The 23,910-nt window shown below is 40.9% G+C and overlaps 2 protein-coding genes across 3 annotated transcripts in view; both read right to left on the reverse strand.

The window, feature by feature from the left end:
• Positions 1-1,072, reverse strand: part of LOC120543912 (transmembrane protein 211) — a 105,918-nt gene extending 104,846 nt beyond the window's left edge. The window contains exon 1 of one of the 2 annotated variants that reach the window (XM_039777299.1): positions 252-1,068. In XM_039777299.1, coding sequence (XP_039633233.1) covers positions 252-614 — 363 coding nt within the window. In that variant the 5' untranslated portion in view covers positions 615-1,068. Of the gene's footprint in view, positions 1-251 lie in introns of both variants that reach the window. The other variant, XM_039777300.1, reaches the window with a different exon arrangement.
• Positions 1,073-4,366: 3,294 nt separating this feature from the next.
• akap10 (A kinase (PRKA) anchor protein 10) lies at positions 4,367-23,208 on the reverse strand. The gene is made up of 15 exons (XM_039777301.1): positions 22,971-23,208; positions 19,455-19,502; positions 18,364-18,549; positions 14,803-15,294; positions 12,936-13,034; positions 12,692-12,776; positions 12,417-12,540; positions 11,779-11,915; positions 7,668-7,812; positions 6,838-7,005; positions 6,514-6,623; positions 5,532-5,614; positions 4,940-4,992; positions 4,654-4,746; positions 4,367-4,564 (listed from the first exon to the last, which is right to left on the reverse strand). The coding sequence occupies exons 1-15, from the start codon at positions 22,990-22,992 to the stop codon at positions 4,559-4,561; spliced, it is 1,851 nt and encodes a 616-aa protein (XP_039633235.1). The 5' UTR covers positions 22,993-23,208; the 3' UTR covers positions 4,367-4,558.
• Positions 23,209-23,910: the final 702 nt, after the last annotated feature.

Here is a 23,910-nt window from a genome sequence, read left to right on the forward strand (position 1 = left end):
TAAATGTCTCAAATCAAGAGTCATTTTCTTTAAATCAGGTGTCATGCTCTTGATTCAGGGAAGTGATTAGACTTGAATATGATTTGAAGATTGTTTGATTTGCTCAGATTTCCAAATCTTTGCTCCTCAGAGATTGCTGCCCTGCTATGAGCTCTTCCCTGGCTCCTTTAATGCCATATGCCGGGCCCTTCCCACTTGATGCCCCGCATGCTCCCATTCATCCCCATGGGATGGACATGGGTGTTACCCACCTGCCAGGAGCTGGAGGGGATCTCTGCGAATTTGCCCAGTCCCCCGAAGGTGTAGCATCGGTACATGTGGTCCAGGGACTCCGAGCAGTGCCACAGCAAGCCGAAGCTCACAGAGTCCTTGTTGTTGTTGTGGTGGTGGTGGTGGTGGTGGTGATTGTTCCTCAGCTGGTCCTTAACAATCCAGGCAGGGGATATGAAGCTGAAACTGCAGACGGCGACCAGAGCGGAGGAGAGGAGCACCCAGAAGCAGCCCACGCAGCTGAACATGGTGGCAGCTTGGGGCAGAAAGCCCGGAGACAGACCCAGATCAATCCCAAACCCGGCTTCTTCTTCTTTCTTCTCCCGGCCCAGGAGCGAATGCATTTGGAGCTCTCACCTTCAAGAGCAAGACTTCAACTTCAGCCCCTCACCAGCACTATACATCAGCAGAGAAATCACTGGACATCCGCAGCGGCAGCCCCGTGTGCGTGCGTGTGTTGTGTGTGTGTGTGTGTGTGTGTCCAGAACATCTGGACTGAACAGACAAACCGCTATGAAAACGTCCAAAACTCATCAGTAGGAGGAGTGAAGGCGATACAATAAAGTCAAGTCATCCGCGCCTCACACGCGCGCGCAAGATGTTTGTCACACCCAAAAGTGGATGCGCAGTTGTCACACCAGTGCAGGTGGAGTTTAGTTTGAACCCACAAACACAAGCATGTTCCCGGAGCCGCGGCTCTCCTCTGCTCCTCTCGGCGCAGCCTATACTTGCTCTGCTTGGACAGCACACAGACAGTAAAAGAACAAGCAGCGCACTTTGCGTTTCAGAAAGAGTGCTTCTGGACTAACGTCAAACTCACAAGGGTTAACATGGCATACTTCCGGATGGGATTTTCAAAGTGAAATCCAGAGAGAAGAGGCGCGGCAAGTTTGGAGCCTTCACGGCACAACAAAAAATAGGCTGCATTTAAATAATTAGAACTAAAGGGGCACTACACCGAATTTACATATAATGTTAGTTTACTTGCAATGAGGAATCCCCCCTATTTACAGCAGCTATATATGCACTATTTCTTCAAGCCATATTAGAGATAATAGAATGCCTAAATCTGTAGGCTACATCATTTCGGAAAAATATGATAGTTGCCAAGGGAAAAAAAATCATCCTGTCTACATCCTATTTTTTAATTGTTCTCCACTGTTTTCATCATTCTGAAATCAGAACACAAACAAATGCTGATGACTCATTTTTTAACTCCTACCACCTAAAAGAGGCAAACATTGTCTGGTGGTACTATTACTATACAACTTACTTGACATAGGTAGGGTAGGAATTTGGAATTTTTTACCCAGCCAACAATGTATCGTTCCCAGAACGTTCCCTGAAGGTTAGGCTTTTGGTTAGGTTTTGGTTCCCATGGAAAGTTTTCTTAACGTTCAGGGAACGTTAGTTGTAGCAGATTTGTCAGCTATAGCATTTTAATTAAAAATTCCATAATTGCAAATCAATTATCCCCAACAATGCCAAGTAAATGTTGTCTTCTGAATTGAATATTTGGCCAACAGAAGAACATTTACTCAGTTATAGCTGCTTAATGAGCTTATGGAAAAGCAAAAAATAATCATATGAAAAATTACTCTATGCAATGATGCTGTATGAATTCATCCTAGTCTACAAACATCAGCAAGTTCAAACAAGTTGAACTTTTGTGCATGTAAACAATACCCAGGTAGGCTTTTCCACAACACAACCTCACTGGTTGTAACACATAAAGACACTTCTCTGTAAATTTGGAGAATGCAACAGTAGCCTAAATGTTTATAGTAAGGTTCAGTCTGGTAGATAACGTCCGTTGGTCGAAAATTGTTTAACAAAAGTTGCTTTTATTCTGGAGGCTAAAACCCTCTCTTCCGGTGTTTTGCACATCTTTTTTTAACTTGACAGATTAGGCGTTTAGTCGCAGGTGGGCTAATTGTCCAAATGCACCTTGCACTTTGTTAATGTTATTATGTGCATTGATTCGGCTTTCATAAAGACAGTGAGACACATTGTAATAACAACAGTATATGAAATTATTCATTAAACATTTTTTAATGTCAATGAATTGTTATTCCCCGCAAAACAATACTAGTATTGTTGTATTTATTGTTGCACTGATGTAAAGCATCTCAGCCAATCAGGATTCAGGACAGGTTCTGTTTATGGACCGCTCGTTTGTATTGAGGTGGGCGTTGCCTCTGCACGTGCAGGTAGCCTCAGTCTGGGAACCAATAAGCTCGAAGTCTCGTGGCGCTTTAAGCAGCACGTAGCATTACGAAATGAAATAGCATTGTGCTATTTGGCTAACTAGTGTATAAAATATTCATCACACCAATTAGCTTTAGCAGTAGGTTAATTTTATCTTTAAAATACACACAATTGCATTAAATAGAATTAGCCTAATTTGAACGCTGTTAGGGTTCTTACAGAGCTGATATTAAATACCGTCATTAATACTTCACACAGCCAGAGGAAACTACGATAATCTAACAATTAATTCAACATTGTAAATGCTTTATACTGTACTGAAGGTGACTTCTGTGCCCTTTGGCTACTTTACAATTTGTGGATTTTTCTGGAACTTTATAACAGACGCCAGAGTAGCCTTACTGAAAAAGCAGACGTTATGTCAGAAATAATATTCTGTCATCATGTTCATTTTTTTCTGTTTTACCTAACATAGCAATACAGTCAACATCGCCCCCACCTGGTCAGAGGTGATAATAGTGTTTGCACTAGGCTGGTCACTTTTCCCACATTTCAACTGTTAGTTTTGAAAAGAAGACATAAGACTGTATAAAAAAAAAAATTTTTTTTTAAAACACAGCCAGCAGTTGGCTTAAACCGCAATAAGAAAAAAAAAAAAAAGAGGACAGACAAACATTTCATAATATATGTATTTAAATCAAACACAATTTAAATATATTATAGATTAAGTACACATACATACATGTCAGAAAACATTAGTGGTACATAGTACCAAGAGTCTTTTCTGGTTCTTTTCCAAATCTTGGTAAAGGCTCTAAAGAAAAAAAAAAAAAAAAAAAAAAAATGGTTTAATTCACTGAGCACTTTCCAGTTGAACAGTCTGGTCATCACTGACATTTGTTTCAGTGATGCAGTAAAAAAAACAAAAAAAAAAAACAAACAAAAAAAAACAATAAAACAGCATTCACTATAAAAAAAGGATTAATATATGGGGTAAACCAGAAATCTACACACATATACATTTTTTATATATATGTATGTAACATTTAGGACATGGAGTTTGGAGTTTTCCAACACAACTGGAGCACTTAAAAGTTCATTAGGAGAGTATTTCTTCTTCTTCACGCTGTAAAGGTGCCAGGAGGTTCATACAGAAGGTCAGCCAGTCCAAGAATTGAATCAGCTCTTCTTCCGTTTCATTGTCACATTTCCCGATGTTCTACAGTACGTAACACAGCCCAGGTAGGACGGCTCACACCAGTCAACAGCAGACAACACTACTCATGGGCAGGCTGAGGGAAGCGTGTACAAAAACTGTACAACGCTGATTTTCATCTGCTAAAGCCTTACGTGGCTGACCCTTAAGAGGGAATTTCATCTAAAAACAAGGAATGGTTATAAAAGGTGTAGGGAGGAGTGTCATTTGGGAGTGAGAGTAATTCAGTCCTTCGGTCTTTGTCACATCCTCCTTAGGTCTGAGATAAGAGACATTTTCAGACAGTATGGCTACAGCAACGCAGCGATGGTCCTGGCGGACATGCTGCTTCTTCATGCCGGCTTTCTTCAAGTGTGTGTGTGTTGTATGTTTTCTTTCTTCAGGAGTGACTTCCTCCACTCTGATGAGAGCGCTTAGAGTTGCCTTACCTTTGACTACTACACAATCCTACCTTAAAAGTTTCATGGAGTTGGAAGATTGGAACAATGATGTACTTCAACTTTTCCATTAGCCCATGCTTGAACAATTACTCACCCAAGCCGCCACGCCACACACAAACCACAACACACACACACACACACACACACACACACACACACACACACACACACACACACACACACACACACACACACACACACACACACACACACACACACACACACACACACACACACACACACACACACACACACACACACACACACACACACACACACACACACACACACACTATGGTTGGGCGGGGGAGGTGATAAAAATGCCTTGTTCGTTCTCAGAGTGATGCAGTTCATTGTACGGTGAACCCTGTGTACAGTTTGTCAGTGGCTTGGCCAGTGCCAGTCCTTTGGTTCCTCAGTGGGGTCATAACTGCAGACAGACAAAAGAAAACACTTAGAGAAGAACTGTAGCCAACACATCAGCGCACAGCTAAGAGAATACTGAGCGAGGTTCTGCACCTTGGTGGCCTTGCCGGGGCTGTCGTGATTTGACTGGTGGACCACGTCGTTGACAATCATCTTGGCAATCTGCCATGCCATCTCCTCCTGGGCCTTGATGGCAAGAGTCACAGCACAAACAATAACTCTTTAATATATATTATAGATATATAATATATATAGATATTCTTTAATAAATCATACGTCATTGGGGCTGACGTCACAGTGAATTTCAAAACGTGCCGCTGAGAGCCTTGCTATGTGCCTCAGACCACTGAAACATTTATGAATATTTGAACGGCCTCACCTCATCCGAGTTGCCTTGGACCCATTTCTTCATGGCTTGAGAAAACATGGAACCTAAATGAGAGGAGAGGGAATGCTGAGTGAGACAAAGGGACTGCGTGAGTAAGCACAAGTAACCAGCACATAGACTGCAGTATCTTAATCTGAGCAAATGAACTGCGAACTGCAGGCTAGGCTTTCCCAAGGTGAGTTAACCCGGACATATTTTATTACAGTATTTTGTGCTTCAGGAGACTCTGCTTTCCGTTTGGACTAGTTATTCTGTAGCCAAAAAGTCTGCTACTCTATTGCTAGACCTCAATAAAACACTCTTAGATATAATAATTAAAGATTTTGTTGAATCTTAGGAGTAGCGAAGGCTGTGTTTTTGTTTGTTTGTTTTCAAGAGGAATGTTCCTACATATTTCATTAGGCTATGAGCTGTACGGAGAATGGGAACAACCACTAGACAAGGTTTATATTCATGGGCGCAGAGTAGAGGTTTCTCACTGCAAGGAGATAAAATATGACAGAAGTGAGGGCAGAGTGAGAGGAAAATAACGAGCCAGAGAGAGCGGGTAGAGGAGAGAGAGACAAGTGGGAGCGTATCATGCCTTTGGATTTCTTCACGTCTGGCTCTGGCTCTGCCTCCCTGATAAACTGGCCCATCTCATTCACCTTCCCAAACGTCATCCTTCTGAGCGGACAGAGAAAAGGAGAGGGATGAAAACGGCACGCTGAGCTGATGGGACCAAGCTGAGCCTCAGTAAGATCATTATCTTGAGTTCTTTTTGGACAGGATTTTTCAAACCATGTTCATAAAACACTTATGGGGGTCAATAAAAACAAAACCGGTACAAGCATTAAAAGGTCCAGTGTGTGTGGGAATTTCTCCCATCAGGCGTTGAGATCATATATCGCAATCAACTCTCTCGCACCACGCAGTTCAAATTACATATTACAGCTACGGTAGCCTTCACGCTTCAAAAAGCCGGTCTCTTGCTCTTTTCAATCTCCTTTTTCTTTTTCTGGGCGAAGAAGAAGACTCCTGTTCCTGAAATTTGGATTTTGAATACGTGTGGTCCTCCAGGTTTCCTTCTTCAAAATTGCCGGGGCCTGGGAAGCTACGATACCCATTAGCAGCATTAGCAGCACCTGTGAGTTTATCATGTGACAGCGGAAACATGAAAGGCGGAGCAGTATGTCCTGTATGTCCCTCACCGGCTAACGTATTTCAAGATGGTTCATGAATATGGAGCGTCTACCCCAGTTCACTTGGAATTGATGGTGGAGGTAAATATTCATGAAAAAGGACAAGTTTGTGAACGAGCAACACCGATTTTGAGAATGAACCACTAAAAAGGTTACACACTGGACCTTTAAAGCCAAACAGCAGGGTGGGCAATCAAAAGGAACAGAAAAGGAGACAACCATTCAAATTAAAAGACTACAAGGGAGATTACCAAATGACAAATTAGATAACAGCAAATATCTGAAAACGTACATTTAAATAGATTCTTTATAATACATATTTAGCCAGATTAAAGCCCAAATGGTAGTTTAAGCCATCCGACATGTTAGACACAGGAAACTCACCCGGCGTATGGCCGCTGGTACAGGGACTCAGGGTCCAGGCTGGCGACGTCCACCGTGATCGCCTCGTCAAAGTTTTTCAGGATCTTGATCGCTGCCCTTTTGGTACCTTGCTGTAGCGTAAAAACACAATGAACAGAATGTCAGGCAGCGTTACATTGTTTTTGTTTTCAATGAATACAACTAAACGACGAGCGACCACAACCTTTTGGCATTAGCAAAAAAGTATCTTCATTATTCGTGTAATGAGGCAGAACAGGTCTAAATGTCAGCAGACGGAGGAACATCCCCACAGGGGCTGAAAATGAGGGTTAAAGTTGGGGTCACCTGAGTCTGAGAGCCTTCGCTGGCATTTGAACTCGAGCGCTCGTTGTCTGCGGGCCCGCCCTGACCCGGAGTGCTGACATTCACAAACTCGTCCGCCCGCACCGAGTTGATGAGGTCACTCAGGTATTTGTAGTAAAGGTTGCTAGACAGGAAGCCTGGCATGTAGACCTGAACAAATGCAACACATAACCAACTCCGTTAGAGAATAATGAGCTCCGTGATATATTTCTGGGCACAACTTAACAAAAGGTTTGTTACTGACCTTTCATTTCATTAACGTAAGGCAGGTGCATTTGTCAGTGGTATAATAGGACAATTCATCAGTGACTTACAACGCAAAACCTTTAGGAGGATCCCATTACATTCAAGAAAACAGTTCAAGGAGATGATTTTAGAAAATATCTAATGAAGTGTTTTAAAAGGGCAATGTAAATTAATTGAAGGTTTTAGATGTCTGTGTTTCAGGGTGCTTTATTTCATTTTATTTCTCTACTTAGTTACATTTTAGAGAAAATCCCGCACACTGACCATTACGCAAGCAATAATTTATTTAGAAGAAAAACACAACGTTTCGGTCCCAGACCTTCATCAGGTAAGTGAGACCGAAACGTTGTATTTTTCTTCTAAATAAATTATTGCTTGCGTAATGGTCAGTGTGCGGGATTTTCTTGAAAAGGTTTTGAGCTGCTGCTTTTGATCATATCCTACGCACCTGCCCGATAAAAGAGGTGTGCAAAAAAGCTTGCATACATTCTACTTAGTAAAAGAACATAAGAGAAGACCCATGTTGAAGATAATGCCCTTGGTGTGTGATTATTTGAGAATCGGACCTTCTCCATGGTGGTCCAGGCCTGTCTGAGTGGAGTGGTGAAACAGTCAGGGAGGGGCCCCCCCTCTCGGCAGATATTCGACTCTATCTCCATCCGCACAGAGTCGCCAAAGCCCAGAGGGTTGGTAGCCTGGAGTGAGAAATACCTGGGGCAGGAAATAGAGCAATCAACGGCTGTGTTCAGATGATGAGGGCACCTAGATCAAGATTTTAAAATCGATAACAAATTCATAAATTGCAAAATTGCATCTTAAAATGAGGCTGTAGTGCTGCTACCCCTGGTCGGTAGGATTGTGTGTAAAAAGGGTGGCAATATCAAATATTACATATCTAAATCTTAACGAAACAGTGGCAAATATGAAATGCCAACACAGATAACTCTGAATAAACAGTGCAGCCTCACAGCAAACTGCCAGCTAGTCTCCTATTACTAAAGACGATGGTGACTGGCCTTTTACTTCCTCAGCCTCACTTAACTGGAATCTGGAACATCTGCTCAGGTTACCATATGGAGCCTACAGATTAACAAAGTCATTCAAAGATCTCTAAATAGCTGCAGACAAATCTTCCAACAAACAACGACTGGACTGCAATTGTCAGTGAAATAAACTGTATGGAGAAACCTTCACCTCATGTAAACATATGATCAATTTCTAAAACCAAAATACTGTAAAAGATTCAGAGGTTACCTTACATCCATTACATATGTCATTGAAAGGCCCTTTCCCTGTATATGTTGCAGTTGCATGTGTGTCAACCCATTATTTTCATCCCAAAAATAAACATAAATGCAATGAAGTTGCAAAAAAAACATAACCTTTTGATTTCTCCGTTACTGCATTCACAATTTTCTCTGGGTACACATGCACAGCAATGAGTGCACAGAGTTTGACAAAATTGTATTCACTACAGAACAGTTTAAGCCTTCCTCTCTCAACTTGACTCGCTGCTTAAGAGGATCTAATGATGCACATCTGTCTTCACTATCATTGATTAAGTAGAACATCTGTCCTACCGTCACAAAGCACACAAGAAAATGCTTTATCCACAGCAGGGGCCTGTTCCAAGAAGCAAGTTCAACATAAGCCCTATTCGCACGGGATAAGTATTACCTGGTGACCTCCAGTCATTTGTAATAATCGCGGAGGTTGTCTGTGATCTTAATCCCGTGCGAATCGGTCATGTCTGTAATTTGTAAAGTAATAATTCCCCCGCAAATGACCGACCATATTTCGCCGAAAACGGAGGTCCTGTGATAATATTAGTCCCGTGCGAATCGGCATCTCTGTGATTTGGGGTCTAACTGGCTGCGTTGTCAATTATAAATGAAAAGTTTTGACATCATATCCGGGGGATAATGTCTGTAAATTTGAGTAAAATACAGACTTCAGTTATCCCGTGTGAATGCGCCAGACGAAATACAGACGTGTGGGGGTAATTTATAAACTACAAGAGGTCCCCAGGTAATACTTATCCCGTGCGAATAGGGCTTTAGTCTGGCTCTCTCTGGGGTTACCCAACATTGGTGATCCTGGATAGCCAGTACCACAAAGCTGGTTATCAACTGGCTCGGTTAACTCAGGTTTTCAGCTAAGAGTGTGTTCATGTGAGGAGGTGCAGTTGTCTGTAACAAGCAGCGACCTCTTTAGAGTCATGGGTGAAGCACTTAATATGATAGGAAACGGTGATATCCGTAGGATAATTTGGCTATAGTGATGGCAAAAACTGATATTTAACGAGGTGAAATGTAAACAATATGAATCACATAGCAAGAATATAATAAGAAGCTGTAGAAACACTAGAAAATATGTCCAAACATTCAAAGCAAGGATATAAACAAGTGTGGGGACTATTATGTTGTAATGGGAAAAATTACATTTAAGCATAATTCCTTATATTTTTATCTTTTATTTCTACTTTAATTCTCTCACAAATGCTGAAAGAGTTTCTCATTCCCACATGTAGATTCTGATTCTAACTAAGGGAGACATCCAGTCTGGAACATTATGTGAGCACTGTTTGCCTGAACCGATAAAGGTACAAGGTCACCCTAAAAACTATCTCTAGTTTTCCCATGCTAGTTAAATGTAACTGAGGGGGTGAAAGTCGTACAGGGAGGAGGAGGTGAGATGGCTCCGAGATGTCTCTTGTGTTTTTCCTGATTTTCTTCATGTGTATCAGATTGCCTGTAAAAATTGTAGCGTCATAATTAGCCAAGTGCATGTGTGCTGTCACTCTGAAGATGCATATAAGCCTGGTGTTCTGTTCACTCATTTGAGGAACTGACTCCACACTGGGCTGCTGTGCCTTTTGTGAAATCATGTTGCTCCTATATTTGCAAATATATATATTTTTAATAAAATACAAAAACCCAACTTGGTTTTAGTCTCAGACTGTCTTATTTGTATAACTTTGAAAATTCTCCCCTGCTGCAAAGGAAACATCCATTACAATGTACGTAGCTGGGTCTTGTATTAAGTGGGTGTTTTTGATGAACAACCTATTATGAATATACGATGCATATTATAAAGTCAAAGTAACGTAGGACTGTTTCTGCTGTCGAAGCAGATAGGAGAGGAGGAGGAGAAGAAGAAGAGAAGGGAATGCCTGATAAGGTCTATCTGACTGAAATGCTGCATTTATAATCATGGGAGCATCAGGGGAGAGTGTGGATAGTTTTTCTTATATAAGAGGGTGAGAGTGTAAAAGTGTCGATACTGTCAAAAATAATATAATCTTTGTTCAATTAAATGCAGCTATAATGTATCTAGTGTGGTAAATAATCCTCTGTTCTTAAAACAGAGCTTCCAACAAACAGAGTGCACCTGAAAAGCCTGGAACACCAGAAGCAATTTCACTGATATCTAGTGCTCTCTGTGCTGACTTAAGTGCGGTCACTTAATTGTAAACTCTTTTGTCCATGTCAGGATCCTGTAGGCATGATGACTGAGTTAGTGACCTGAGCAGTCAGTGTCTACTGATTTGTGGTACAGACCTCACGGCTAAAGCTTTTCAACAGAACAGAACTTTGTGAAACACAAAACCTCTTACAAACTTCTGCTGTAATTTACGTAACCTGGCTGATCTATATACTGGTAGAAAATGGGGCCTAGTGAAAAGAAGTATGCACCGAATCCAGGATTCAGCCGAATATTGGGCTTTTTGACGGGGTTCGGTTTCTGCCAAACCTTCGAATTTTTTTCCACCGAACCCTACGCTTGCGCTACGCTGGTCGACGTAATGACGCCGCCGTTGATTACGGGAAGGTGTTGACGTAGGTGGAGAGTTCAGTGCAGTAGGCTGTGAGAAACTGAAAATGGAACTCGGGAGCAGAAAAAGTGTTGTTTGGCAGTACTTTCAGTCAAAAGAAGGTCATTCAAGTCCAGCTACATGTTCAATTTGCAATGCCGATTTGTCTCGTGGTGGCGAGGACCCTAAACTATACACAACATCGCCGCTGTTAAAACATTTGCGTATGAAACATCCGAAAGAATATGAGTTGTGCATGAAGGAATCTACAGACAGCAGCCAAAATGCAGTAAATTCAGGTACGTCAGATAAAAAACCTGATAAAAACCTGTGTTAACCAGACAGGGTCTCTCCCGGGCTGTCTCCCTGAGTCTCCCTACAGTGGGAGCGGAGCGACCGAACGGCCGGCTGCTGCTTGTTAGATAGCGTTAGCTTTCTGATTTCACCCACCCAACGTTCCTTCATCATACACTGGTTAGTTGTCATCTCATCTGGCGATAGCGATGTGAAAAGAGTGTGTGAATTCAACATTAAGTTTTTACATTTAACTATTTTAGAGGCTGTGGACGTTGTTTACTTCATTCATGTGTTTACTGAGGATGGGAGTAGGATTCAGTATTCGGCAGAATCTTAACCAGTGGATTCGGTATTCGAACCGAACCCCAAAAATCTGGATTCGGTGCATCCCTAATTACAAGAAAAGGATGTCTGAAACAGGAAACAGTTTTTTTTTTAATAAAAGATTCTATTCTGAGACTAAAAAGAAAACCGCAACAGAAATGATTTTAACATAATGGCAACTCCTAAATATTAGGTCAACCCCAGAACTGGGTGTTATGGAGGAGTGCTGAGAGAAGACCTACTTGTCGTAGAGGATCATGGCATCATTTTGAGCCTCCTGGCCATCATACTGGCCCTTTTTAGCTGCCAGCTGGTTCTGGAAGTTGTCTGCCGCCAGCCAGAACTGCAGTACATTCATCGCCTCCTCCTTTTCCATGAACTGCAGGGAAGAAGTTGTAAAGCACACAACAATGAAAGTCCATGTGGGTTTTGGAAATATCCTTGTTTTTTTTAAGATGTACTGTGTGTCCGTACGTATGTATCTCTATATGTTGACAGAGAAAAAAATGTTTACTCTGACAACCTGTGACTTTATTTGTGTATAGCGTTCTGGTGTTAATGGTCACTTTTGTATCATAACAATAGGTTGGGCGATTGTAAAGAGAGCATCCACAGGTTGTTTTTTTGTGTTTAGTTATGTTTACTGTGTCCTCAGTGTGTTGCTGCTGTGACAACAGAAATTCCCTCTAGAATAGGAGAATAAACAAACTAACAGAAACTGTTTTGCGGTAGTGGCAAGAGAGGACAAGTGTTTAATGAGAAGTCAAGAAGAGGCACAGTTTGTGTATGAAAAAAAAAAAAAACACTGCAAACAAAACATTGGTGTAAAAATGTAAAGAGAGAAATAAATCCTGTTTTGGGACCCACTGCGCCCACTCACCTCAGAGAAGTAGAAGAGGGCTGACTCACAGAATAAGATGTCAGCTAGGAACACAGAGCCACTAGTCAACACTTCGATCTGGTATTTACAGAAATGATGGCTCCGCAGGAATTCGCTAAAGTGCCTGGAAATGAAAGAGGAAGACGAATAGGGACGCCACTGTGGATGCCATGGTGGTAAAATGACAAAGAACAACAGCTGCACTTTAATCCTAAAGTTAAAACATGGCGATGCATGTATGAACTCCTCTAGAAAAGGAATGGACAGAAACTCACTGTTGCTCCAAGATGGTGAAGACTACCGACTGTGCAATGACGAAGCAGTTTGGGTCCACCATGCCATCCTCTCCACATATCTTAGCTACACAGAGGAGAGACTCATTATTAAAGAACTATTATTAAAGATAGATGACTTACAGTTTTTGTTACTGAAATCCATAGCACATAAAATATGGTGTTTGATTATTATTATTTTTTTTTTAAATACAATGAATTCCTATTAGCAACATCTGTATCTTACCAACTATGTCGGTTCTGATCTGTTCGGTGATGGGGATGGGCCTCACAGCGTCTGGAGAGATGTACTTGGTGAAGATGGTAACTGCTTCTTTCTCTAGAACTGAAAAAACAATAGAAAAAAGACAAATAGCTGATCATCCAGTGATGGGGGGGGGTATATACACACACACACACACACACACACACACACACACACACACACACACACACACACACACACACACACACACACACACACACACACACACACACACACACACACACACACACACACACTTTTGTCTCCCATCATTTACATTTCTATCCCGTTAGGCAGCGAACTCTTTGCAGCCAGAATGGACAGCAGGAACAATAACACTCGAAAACCCCTTAAATGGTGGCCGGGTTGGCTCAGTTGGTAGAGCAGGCGCACATATATAGAGGTTTACTCCTCGACGCAGCGGCCGCGGGTTCGACTCCGACCTGCAGCCCTTTGCTGCATGTCACTCCCCCCCCTCTCGCTCTCAACTTTCATGTCTTCATCTGTCCTGTGAAGTTAAAGGCCTAAAATGCCCCAAAAAAATAATCTTTAAAAAAAAAAAAAAAAAAAAAAAAAACTTAAATGTAGATATGGGCATGTCGGTATTTTTATAAGATAAACTTGAAAAATGTGAACCTATCCTTTAAAGCTGCAAAAGACAACTCTGAACTACCAAGTTGGGCTACAACAGAAAGACAGCAGCATCCGACAGAGGTCATTTTATTTGATCAAATATTTTTAGGTGCACTAAATGCACTGGGGTACATTAGTATTGGACGACAATCAGGGACAGTATGGAAAAAGCTTTGCGAGTTGAGATTGACTTTTGCTTTCAGGTCCTGTATTTGGGTAGAAAAGCACACCAGCTGATAGGCTCTTCTAAACTCTACATATTTAAGGGAATGCTTGTTGACAGTAAAAAGGCGAGAACTCAAAAATGGCTTAACGGGGGCACCCAATAATCTTGTACACTCGTTTGACTGATTTGATGCACGAATTTTTCTCATGGACAAACTGACATTTGTTTTAAGACTGAAAATTTTTATAAATTGAAAAGAATGAACTGGTTATTTTAATAGCCAAAATAATAAGATGTAAGATACCATTATAAAAACCACTTTTTTACACATTTTTTTTTTTTTTTTTTTTTTTTTTTTTTTTTTTTTTTTTTTTTCTCTCTCTCTCTCTCTCTCTCTCTCTCTCTCTCTCTCTCTCTCTCTCTCTCTCTCTCTCTCTCTTTTTTTTTTTTTTTTTTTTTTTTTTTTTTTTTTTTTTTTTTTTTTTTTTTTTTTTTTTTACTTGTGAGAAATATTTTTGGTGTAAGGAATAGAAAGTTAAGAGCAAAATACAAACAGCAGCCCAAAAAGTTTCTCTCCACCATCCCCAGGCAATAGCCATCTTTCCATCCAAATGTAGTGTACATTTTAACCTAATTTCCAGAAAATCAACAAAAGAAAGTGCCATTTAATGCACCTTTCCATCCACTACTAAGGAGTTGGGTGCATCGAGATAAAGTGGTGCTAATTCTCCACTCCGATGCCTTTAAACCGTTGTAGAAGAGGCCAGTCAAACCTCAAACAGTGGGAAACATGATGGAAAATGTTGGCACTTGTGTTTGTTTTCATGTGTTAATTTGAGGAAGGATACAGTCTCCCAATTGCTCCACATAGATCTGATGTGTTCATCTGCCGCTCTTTTTCATCCCCTCAGTGAAAGCTTGGGTAGCGTTTTAAGTCACATGTGCGTCATGATTTGTTCTGTATCAATTTCACTAGCCAACTGAGTATTTTAAAAAAGATGCACACTTATATGAACACCAATCTAAAGAGAATGGGTAAAGGTGACTCACTTTTCATGAGTTTGTCTGAGAGGTCTCGCAGGGTGCTGTTTGACAGCGCCTTGTAGGGAGTCCCTGTCTGGGAGGGTGCCTGCCTGCTGGGGGTTCCTGCTTGAGGGGTGCCAGGTCTCAGGCCTGCCTCTGTGCTGAAGGAGTCCCGCTGCTCTGGGTGCGCTGCCAGCCGTTCACTGCTACTGTCCCGGGTGAGAGCATTGGTTGTGTGTTGGGCAAGCTCCGGGAGCTCTGAGCAACCTGGGGAGGCAGGGACGGGCTCGGCCAAAGAGCTGTGTTTGACAGAGTTTAGGCTGTGCGCTCGGACCCGCGACCAGCTGGTAGAGCGGAAACTCTCAGCCTCCAACCAGAACCGAACCAGGTGGTCAGCGCCCTGGTGTTCCATGAAATGCATGTAGTGGGGTATCGCCACGTTGTCCCGAAGGACATGCTCCACCGTCTTTGACAGCCGAGAGCGGTCCTCTTGGGGCTGATAGTTCACACTGGAATGACCTGGAACAAACAAATGTATTAAGCAATCATCTTAGCAGAGGTAGCTATAGGCTTCAAAAGTTAAAGTGTAACTTTTTAACCAAAATAAATTAAAAACATAGTGTCCATAATGTATTTCTAGCTACAGGAAAATTCAGAAAATGAGTATAGCTTAAGAAAATGAACATTATTAAAACGAATAAATTCCTTAACTTACTTTTTCCACACATTCTGTCCAATTCTACATTTGAAGGTAATGCAATGTAAACAATTTTGAATATTATATTAACCCTGCAATGTTTTGCAAACCTGCAGGTAACAAATCCCATTACTAAGCAATTTATTATAATTTATCTCAATTTAAAAGACTTAATGTTTTAAGGTTTTGTGGTTTAGTGGTTAGAAGACCATACAAACCTTAGGAGAAAACCCCTGCATTTCATACTGCCTTTAAGCACACATTAGACACTAAAGTATTCCACATTATTAACAGACTGAGCAGCCTACTTTCTATTATTTACAAGGAAGATAAAATGTTCAGGATTTTGATGGGAGTTGTGAAAGTGAAAGATAAGAAGTGGATTTTGTGTTCAGCTCTCCTATTTTAACTGGAAATTTGGTCCAGACTAAAAGGCTGACACAAGCTGAATTTTAACTCCTGGACATTTGTTTTGAAGTCATGTGAATGTCTGGCTCCCAGTCTGTCTCGAGCTGGCCTTAACTATTCAATTTCACAGCTGACTTAACGCAGACAAACTTTTCAGAATCACACGTCAACAGCATCTGTGTGTCCTGTCCATCCTGTCATTCATGCGTGTATGAATTGGTCAGCAATAACTGTGGCAGCCATAGCAACCTTTGACAGTCTCCCAACTCCTATAGGGATGCCATATGATTTGACTTTACTATGTCTCAAATAGAGACAGTCGGTTTGAATAACATCCATCATTCTGGGGGACTGCATTCACAAGCACAAACACATACTCCCAAAAACCAAATAAACAAGGGAATGGCTCGCTGAACACAAACCCGACACTTGCTGGATTATGAATCAGAGCAACATAGTCTAACTACAGCTGTAGCGGTGTTGCTCTTTGAAAACAAAGTAGTGCTTCAAGAGGTGTCATCCAGTGTGAGGCGCTTATCAATCGGCCTCTTCAGATTCCTCAAGATCACACAGTCAAGCCCACGCTGTTAATATCACAACAACCTGTGCAGCATCTGTCGGCATCACATCATCAAAAAGCACCCGCCTCATTTGAATATCTTTTAAGAGTCACTCAATGTCTGTTACAATGTCCCTTCACATGTGCTACATCTGCTCTATACTCTTTTAACTGCTATTAAAAGAGAGCAGGGAGGGCGGCCGGATAGCTCAGTTGGTAGAGCGGGCGCCCCTATATAGAGGTTTACTCCTCCACGCAGCGGGCCCGGGTTCGACTTCGACCTGCGGCCCTTTGCTGCATGTCATTCCCCCTCTCTCTCCCCTTTCATTTCTTCAGCTGTCCTGTCAATAAAGGCCCCCAAAAAAATTATCTTAAAAAAAAAAAAAAAAAAAAGAGAGAGCAGGGAAACCACATGATCATGTCCAACATAATGCTTTTTACTGCTAGTCACCTCCTACAGGCCTCTGACCTGGTAAGATTCTTTTTTTTAACTCCCATTATAGCTTTCAGTCTCAGCTTTAGGTTCAACTACCATGAATGCCTACAACCAATAACCCACATTGTCTCTCCTCCTTCCTTCCTTCTTCCTTCCTTCTTCCTTCCTCTCTCTTCCTTGTGTTAAAACCAGTCCAGATATCATCGGCTCCCGGTGTTTTTCATTCTGATTTTGTTGTCCGGGCTGCGGCACAGGTTCCTCCACCTCCGTCTGACTCACCCCAGCTATTGTCTGGGCAACTTGCTCGCACAGTTCTTGCCACTGCTGTGATTCAAATGTGTCAGCCACACTAAATACATACCGCCTCGTATCAAGGCATCTAACGTGCATAACCCAGAATAGTTTTAGAGCACTTGTGATGTAAGGGAGGAGTTTCTTAACCATGTGACTACATAAAGAAGACGGACTGTAAGGCCAGCGTTATCCTGACAGGCTTTGGAATGTCTGGGTGCCTTGTCAAAACTGATGCGTGAAGTTGTGGGAGTGCGTCACACAGAATTAATGACAGGGTGTTCGCCAGTTGCACAAGACAGTGTGCCATTTAAGCCATTTTAGTGATGCAAGAGTCACACTCAGAGGCATACTGTAGCTACAGCACATTACTTTGAGAACCCCAATAATCCTCTTTAGGTTAAATAGGAGCTTATGAAGCAAAGTTTGCAACATTTATATTACATTATTTCATTGATATTGTTTTCATATTATTGTGCATTTAGATCTTATTGTTTTTGTGTTGGTAGGTTGTGCTTTTATTATCTGGCAGACGCTGCAAACATGCTGTAATTAAAATATTAACATACTACGCATGCAGATTATTCTCCTTTTTCTGTTGAAATATTTGGTTTCAGTCATCTGACAGGACTCGATTAAATCAGTCAATACCCAAACATTGTCTGGTTTCAGCTTCTTGAATGTAAGGATTTGCTCCTTGAACTTGTCAAATATGACAGTAGTAACACAAATATATTTGGGTTTAGAATAAAACAAGGGATTTAAAGACGTCACACTCTGGAAATTATAAAGGGCATTTTTCAATATTTTCTGACATTTTATAGACTATTCATTAAAGAAATATTCAGCAGATTAATCAAGTTGCAGCTCTACTCCTTCTACTGTTTCCAATGGTATGTATTGTTTGCATTTGCTACAACAAACTTACAAACTATAACTTGCTATCATACCTCCTTGACAAGTCACTGACTGACACCAGACAATTATGTCCATATTAAATGTAACCATTGAGGTATAACAGACCAATATTTTTAATTACAACAAGTTAAGAATCGAAAAAATGCAGATTTTCCATCTTAAACGCAACTCTTTAGTTACCTTTCAGAATATACCTCACATGTATATGGTCAAATGTTTGGTTGGGCCTTCATATGTTATCATCACTAAAAACAAAACACACGAATGCAGACTCTGTACCAAGATCTCCAAAGTGCGCAGCCTCCATGTGGCTCGGCTGTTTCTTGAGGATGGCGGTGCGACCGCGGGCAAAGGAGTCCATGTTGGCAGAGATGGCGTTGATGGCCACATGGCTGGGCCCGGCAGCTTCCTGGATGGCATGGTGGTTCCTCAGTCCAAGTGATGGAGAGTGAGGGCTGGGTGGAGCTATGAGTGGAGGATGGAGGACAGAAAAAAAAGGCATTAGTAGAAAAAAAGAAGAGAAAGAGTACAATGATATCAAAGTTTTGAGTGGCCTGAATGTATGACATCAGTGTGACTTGAATGAAAAGGTCTTTTAAGTGCAGGTTTATCAAAGAGCTCACAGTTAAGTGTACAGAGGCCTCAGGGTGTGATGACAGATGTTTGAGTAGACAGACTGCTCACTGTTTGTTAGACTGTGAGCTGTATGTGTTTCACTTAGTAGCTTGGGGTGAAAATTGTTGGTCTTGTGACAACATGGCCAGCAATGATTGAACACAATAAAACTACTTCAGCAAAGAGCCATTTAAATCTCAGTTCTAACAAGAAACACACGCATGCAAAAACATCTAAAATAAGGGTTCAAAATTATCTTTTTTGTTGCGCCCTGGATGCTCACCTGGTAAAGCGTGTGCCCCATGTACCACAGCTCAGTCCTTACAGCAGTTGCCCAGAGTTTGATTCCGACCTGTGGCCCTCTGCTCCATTCTTTTCCCTCTTTCTCCCCCTATCCTGTATACAGCTGTCCTATCAATTAAAGGCCAACTTGTTCGTCCACCAACCAAACGGCTTGTGAATGTTCAAGTTTTACCAGCCACTCAATAGATTACCATTGTTTTTTGGGCTGGGGAGTAAAGCAAATCTACCAGCCACTTGCATATTTTACCAGCATTTGGCTGGTGGATTAATTTTAATTAATCAATTTTTCTCTTACACATCTCAAATTGGCCAAGTGGCCACAAATGCAACACAAATAACCACAGCTTTCAATATTAAAACCCCCTTGTCTGTAGTGTTGTCATGTCACTTTAAATGACACCATTGAAAAAAACTCTTTCATAACCTCCCAGAGGTGATAATGATCAACTCACCTCTATTGACTTTAGCATCTGTCACTTTCTCAGGTTCTTTGCTTTTGGCTGTGAGGAGAAAGAAGATAGAAGAAGAAACTTTATTTGTCACATAATGCCAACTTGTATGATCTTTTCACATATTGGAGTATTGTTTTACAAACTGGTCATTAACTAGCATAACTACTCTTAAAAGCATTGAATCTCTATCAGTGTTTCCTTTAGGATTTCTTTTTTAGCAGTGGGGGCAGGTCCGAACCATTGCGATACCTTAGAGAGACACACATTTTTAAGCTTTGACAATTTCAAACATTTCAAGTATGCTTGTTTGGTATATAAAGTGTTACATACTCTTGACTAACTCTGGCATATTTACATTGTTTTTTATACAACAATGTTCACAAATATGCATGGTCCCTGTCAAATAAACCAATACAATAAAAAAGATACAATTGTACAGTGAGATTCATTAATCTCTGCATTTAACCCATCCCTAAGCATTAGGAGCAGTAGACACTGACAGCCCTGTAGCAGTGTCCGGGGAGAAACTTGGGGTTCAGTGTCTTGCTTATTACCCAAGGACACTTTGACATGCGGCCGGAGGAGACGGGGATCAAACTGCCAATTTTGTGATTGAAGGATGACATGCTCTGTTGTAACCGTAGAAGCATTAACCAGCGAGACACATTTCATAGATAATGAGATCCATTGACAAGTGAGGTAAAAGGATGTTATGGTGTCACCGGAAAGACTGAAACTCAATATCTGGCTACATAATGACATAGTGAGTTAAATGATATACCAGAAATGCAAACTTGATTCACTGCAGACCTGCTTCCAGATGAGGAGGGAAAAAAGGGAAGCTGTGTTCTGATCTGTGAAAAGTCCTCTCAGTCTTGCTCATTATATAGTAAGCAGGACTGAGAGGGCTTTGATGCAGTAGGTCAGCATTAACAGTCCTTCCTAAGATTTGGGACATTGGTCTAACAGCACTGGTGGGTTAAAGTCCAGTGGAGTTGACTGTCTGACAGCCCCATAAAAATACATCATAAATCATGTGGCCTAATCTAAAACTAAAACTATTTAATACTACACATATTTGAAGCCACTCCAAAGCTCTGTGGCAAACTGTCAAATCAAAACTGAAATATGTACCCCGCAGTGGATTAAGTGCACAGTGGCAGACATTGTGGCAGCCACTCATCAGAGTGACTCACCATTTATATCTTCAGATTAGCCTGTTGCTGCAAAGGGCGGTCAGGATAAGTATCAAATTGAAGCACTGACATTACTAAATGGACTGAGGCCTGGGCCAACAGTACAGAAGATGCTCTTTCAGTGAGATATTTTGGACAGAGCTGTTTATGTGCCAGCCAAGAGTCAAAGTCAGTTGGGAGTGTTGGTCACACGCAAACAGCTGTGACTTTTAAAAAGTCTGAGCTCCAACAACCTCTGCAGTGCTGAACTGAAACGTGGTACAAAAAACACCAGATTTTTCTACTCTAAATGAATATTCATAGGATTATGATGAGTTGCTACAATTAATGTTCTGGTAAAAAAAATATATATATATATAGATAGATAGATATAGATATAGATATAGATATATAGATATAGATATAGATGTACTAACAGCAAAATGGAAATATAGAATTGATAAAAGTTATCTGTTATTGACAGCAAAGTATTAAGATTTGTCACAGTGAATGAAATGAAGTTCAACATGTTTCAAGGACAGGTGGGAAGCAATGTTGTCTGGGCCAAACTTAACTAAAGTGAATAAAACTAAGTGATAACAGAAAACTTCAATCCCTTAGCAAAGATATTAACATTGAGAACATTTTATTATTATCATTACTAGTGGCAAATCGATTTGCTTAATCTATTGTTCGACATGGATAATAATAATTTAACTTTAGTGCTATAATTTCTTAGCAAAACTTTAACTTGTGTATAAAATTTGCCTGCACATTTCAACCATGCCTATACCAAGGGCCTCACTTCACTTCCTGTCAGAGTGTCACCCTAGTTCAGGATGTTATAAGAGCACTCTTTAATATTTCCTTATTGTGGAGACCTGCAGCGCCAGCTGATTTCACCACTGTAGCCTATGAGGAAAAATCTCTAATCTCACTCCTGAAGATGAACAACAGCGGTCCAGTTTGAGACAGTGAAGTTACTGTGTGCTGTTTTCACGAATAAACACCAACAGACTACTGCTGAAAATCTGTTTCACAATCACACAGCCATTCTGCTCCATCATATTGGTGCTCTTTTTAATAAAGCAATGAGATAACTGAGAATTTGTAGTGCTTCATCTTTAAATACAATTGGTCGGCAATGTATTAGCTACACCTAGAGAAACTGCTGTGATCTAATACAAGGAACCCTGCAATAAATCCTACATGTTCAGTTTTGTTATAATATATAATAGTATAATGTTCAGTTTTGTTAAAATTGTTTTAGAGAGGTGTTCATTAAACTTTATTTTAATTGTGAGGGATACTAGGTTGTAGTGCTGTTTAACTGTTTTGCGTTAGCCTATACTCAGAGGTTGATATTTGCCAAATTGATATACATAGTGTGGACAAAATATAAGTTGCACCTGTCAGTATAATGCAACTATTCCAGGGTTGTAGGTGAACCAAATAAACCAGCAAATGAGTGCAACAGTGGGACAGCACAATGCAACTATTTTATATATGTTTTTATATATCAATCCACTTGAGTTGTAGCAGCTGACTACAGATGGACATAAAAGATAGTAAGCTAAGCTGGTAAACAATTTCCTATCCTTAAGGCACCAAATGTATGTCATGCAACGACCATTCTTTTACTACTTTTATCCAAAACTATCAGGGTTTAGCCTGACACAACGCCTTGTCGTGTAATAACCAACGCTGCAGGTCAATCAGTTCCTTCTATTTTAACGTTAGATGATCTTGATCCATATTACCAACGTTAGCCAACGTACACCCCTTGCGGTCAAACGTTTCTTAATGACGACTAACTACACAAATGTTCTTAATGATAACACAACAGGATATTGTTAACCTTTTTCTCTAATATATCATGCTGGTTAAAGATGTATGAAATGCCCTAGTAACGCTAGCTAGCTGCAACAGCGCACAGTTCGACACTTGTGGCAAATGAGGGTTATCACGAAGAATAGTGCTCACTGGGAGTTTTTAACATTTTAGAAGCACTGTTTTATGCAAACATAAATATAGCGTTGTGTCTAATTGAAATAACGTACTGCTGACAGCTCTCTGTGGTAGATTTACTGCCACCCTGGCTAATATTAGGTTAACGTTGGCTGAGGCAGGGAGGATAGAGAGGCCACCGCTAAGCTAACCATGCTACTGCAGATGAGCAGCGGCAGCAGGAAACCTCATTTCCACAAACACCATGGTGTCCTTGGCTAATTTGCTTGCGGCCGCAGTCTTGACCGCATTAGTTCCATCTTATCAGGGACCACTCTCTCCTCAGCCGGACTCTCTAAGCTGCTAGCTAACGTTGACGTTGCAGCTTCCTCACCTTTCCTCTTGAAAAACGACATGACGGGTTTGACACTCTGAACGTTTCCTCAGCTCACTGACACCATCCCGTGGATTCGCGGGTCCCTTCATTCAAATGCATCTGTTCTGTACACTCCTGATATGGAAATGGGTTGTTATCGCAGCCCCGGTGGGTGCTGTCAAATTACAGTTTTCTCCAAATCCAAACCCAGCACAGCGGCCATATTGTCAATAAACGTCTTACTTCCGGATTGGTGCGGCAGCAGCATTGTGGGAAATGATGTGTTACTTGCTCCGGACAGAAGAGGGCGGTGAAACACTACAGGATTACAGTATTTTAAGTCAAATGAATGTAATATGGTTTCTACATTTATTTAAAATATTCAAAGATGAATGTATTTAATTAAAGAAATTATTATATTGACACAATATACCATAGTTGTTGTTTTTTTTCAACTAAAGTTGAAAAAAATTGTAAAGCAATCGTTCTACCATATTATCCTAATAGCAGGCTAGGAATATGATTTTTTCAATATGTCAGAATGGTTTTCATTATAACACTGACAACATGTAATATTGCTGCTGCTAGTCCAATTATATTGTATATAGCTGTACCACATTTCAATGTTTTGTTTTCTATAACCAATTTCTTGACACCGGTTTTCATTTTTGATGGGGTTTATAATGCTTTCTTAACAAAAGTGACTTGGAAGTCAGAATGACCAACCAAAATGTGTGGTTTAAATGAGCCTTTGTAACAAACAAAAATAATGTAATGTCCGCAACACTGCTTTAAACTCCCATATTTAATATAAAAATGCAACGTTTCGACCCAGCTGGGTCTTCTTCAGGCAAATGGTGAACACATTTGATGAAGGGATATATGTAGGGCTCACATTCAGCTGACACACCATCTGGCTTCAATTAGCCTGATTAGGTGTGAGCTACCCAAAAAGGCC

The sequence above is a fragment of the Perca fluviatilis genome, chromosome 16 (genome assembly GCF_010015445.1).
Source record: "Perca fluviatilis chromosome 16, GENO_Pfluv_1.0, whole genome shotgun sequence".
In the NCBI taxonomy this organism is placed as follows: domain Eukaryota; kingdom Metazoa; phylum Chordata; class Actinopteri; order Perciformes; family Percidae; genus Perca; species Perca fluviatilis.